Source organism: Prunus persica, chromosome G1 (genome assembly GCF_000346465.2).
Source record: "Prunus persica cultivar Lovell chromosome G1, Prunus_persica_NCBIv2, whole genome shotgun sequence".
Taxonomy (NCBI): domain Eukaryota; kingdom Viridiplantae; phylum Streptophyta; class Magnoliopsida; order Rosales; family Rosaceae; genus Prunus; species Prunus persica.
In genome coordinates this window covers 19,151,908-19,154,543 of record NC_034009.1, presented here as the reverse complement: position 1 = coordinate 19,154,543, position 2,636 = coordinate 19,151,908, and the positions used below count along the sequence as shown (strand labels likewise).

Sequence of the window (2,636 nt, the reverse complement as noted above, 5' to 3'; positions counted from 1 at the left end):
TATGTGTGTTAAAATACATATATACAAACATTCTGCTAGAGTAAACTAACACATTTAAACACAAGTGGGCGATCATGACACAAACAATGTGTGCAAGGGACAAGTAAAAAAGAATTTGATTACATATAAACACAAAGAAGCTTGGAGAATAATACTATTATCCAGCACATACATGTGATCTTTGACTGAGTTACTGATGGGTGTTCGATCTGATATGACTATTATTTGCCCACTTGGTCTGTTGATGACCTTTATTTTTTTGTTCCATTTGCTGTCCATTTTTGCACCATTCATTAACTTTGATGAAGTTGATCTGGTTTAGTACTTTATGGAATTCATAGGATTAATATATATATATATATATATAAATTAATTTTAGGATTAGGGCAACTGCAAGATTAATCTTCCTATGCTCAGTATGAAAATATTCATCGTTAATTATTATTTTTATATGATTAGGGTCTATAAATAGGCCAGAACCGTAGTTCAGTATTAACCCTAGTTTTTTTTATACGTAGGTGATAATGGCATTGAAAACTCTATGCTCTCTCTTCACGTTCACTTTCCTCCTCAACTTCCTTTCTATCCTCTCTTTTGCAGCTTCATCATTAGAACCTCGCAACAAAAACTCATCAGCATTTGAATTCCTAGACCATCTTAAGGGGGTTCACAAGGGTGACCACATCCAAGGCATCCATGACCTCAAACTATACCTCGAAAAGTTTGGATACTTAAGCTATGCCCATGCAAAGCACAACCCTCATGCCGATGATGACGATTTCGACGACTTCTTAGAGTTGGCCGTAAAGACATATCAACTCAATTACCACCTCAAGACCACCGGAACATTGGATGCCAAAACGGTGTCAAAAATGATGATGTCTCGCTGTGGCGTGGCGGATATCATCAATGGTGCCACCTCAATGCAATCGGGAAAGAAAAAGCACCGCGGTCACAACCACGATCATGATTCCAATGTTTATGGAGTATCTCACTATTCTTTCTTCAAGGGAAAGCTAAAATGGCCTCGTTCTAAGCACCATCTAACATTTGCATTTCTTCCTACCACCCCAACCGAAGCCATGGGGCCGATTTCAAGGGCTTTTCGGACATGGGCCACCAACACACACTTCAGGTTTAGTCGGTCGCAAAACTATAAGCGGGCTGACATAAAGATTAGCTTCGAATACGGTGATCATGGAGATGGGAGCTCATTTGATGGGCCTGGTGGGGTTTTGGCCCATGCTTATGCTCCAACATATGGGAAATTCCATTATGATGCTGAGGAGCCTTGGTCTGTGGGTGCTTTGGAAGGTTATTATGACTTGGAGACTGTGGCTTTGCATGAAATTGGTCACCTCCTGGGACTTGGGCATAGCTCAGTTGAGGGAGCTGTCATGTATCCCTACATAGCTTCTGGAGCCACCAACTTGTATTTGCATGACGACGATATTCGAGGAATTAAAGTTTTATACAAGTCTTGACGAAGAGTGTGTGTGAAACAACATGATACTTGGTGTATCAGATGATTTTAATAATTTTTTTGTGAAAGCAAAATCAATTGTAGCTTTTACATATCAAGTTTAGTGAAAGTCAATATTCTTCCTTCATAATTTTGTTTTGTATACCTACGCATCAAATTAATTAATTTTTTATTATCTAATATTTTCATATGGATTTCTTAATAGTCATTTTTTTGTGGATAGATTCTTCACTACACCAGAACACATCTATTACGGCGCACAAAGCATGTCGTGAATTATCATTCACGACGCGAAACACGCAAGCAGTCAAAGTTCTCTTCGTAAATAGTGTTCCTCAATCATGGCGTGCATGAACGTCGTAATAAAAACTTAAGACGACATTCCTTATGAGCCGTAATTCAGTTAAAGAAATTACGACATGCTTTACGTGCCATAAAAGAGTAATTAATTCTCATTTAAGACGTTCAGTGCACGTCGTATTTAACTTAAAATCTTTAAAAAAAATATATTGATTCTCTACCTGCTCTTGTTTCATATTTACAATATACTTATATCATATATTACTTTCTTGGATACAAAAATTCACAAAACGAAAAGTAGTATTGCAACCAAACTTGAAAGAAAGAACCATTTCATTGAAAAATATACTAATCATAATAAATTCCAAATACAAACTCTATAAAGTATTTTTAAAAAAATATTTAATAGTTCTGCCAAATTTACAATTAACTTGTAAACAGCCTCCAACTCATTCACTCATAATAGTGCTGCCAAACTTACAACGTAACCAATGCAAAAACCTCATGATAGCACTGACAGTAAACATCATCTAACAAGAATCAAACTCACACTTGATCTGCCACCTGCATTTTGTTTGAAAACTCATTTTAGAAACTTAACCACTGTAATTTGCCAAAAGAAAAACCTCATTACAAATTAATATAATGGTTACCTCAATCAAGAGCTAGTCGAAGGAGATGAACTTGATTAGCCATGCGGTTGTACTAAGAACTACATCTTCAATAAGAAAAAATTCATGTGTTGCCCGAAATAAGGGTTGGCCTCCTACAAGTACCTCAAGGACCCAAACTTTCCAACAATCCAGTTCAAGTGGCACAAAGTGCACATTATCTTGAGGGTTTGTGGATGAAA

The 2,636-nt window shown here is 36.7% G+C and overlaps 1 protein-coding gene across 1 annotated transcript; it reads left to right on the top strand.

Annotated features, from left to right (window-relative positions):
• LOC18793125 (metalloendoproteinase 2-MMP) lies at nt 516–1,658 on the top strand. The gene has a single exon (XM_007226112.2). The coding sequence runs from the start codon at nt 525–527 to the stop codon at nt 1,482–1,484; it is 960 nt and encodes a 319-aa protein (XP_007226174.2). The 5' UTR covers nt 516–524; the 3' UTR covers nt 1,485–1,658.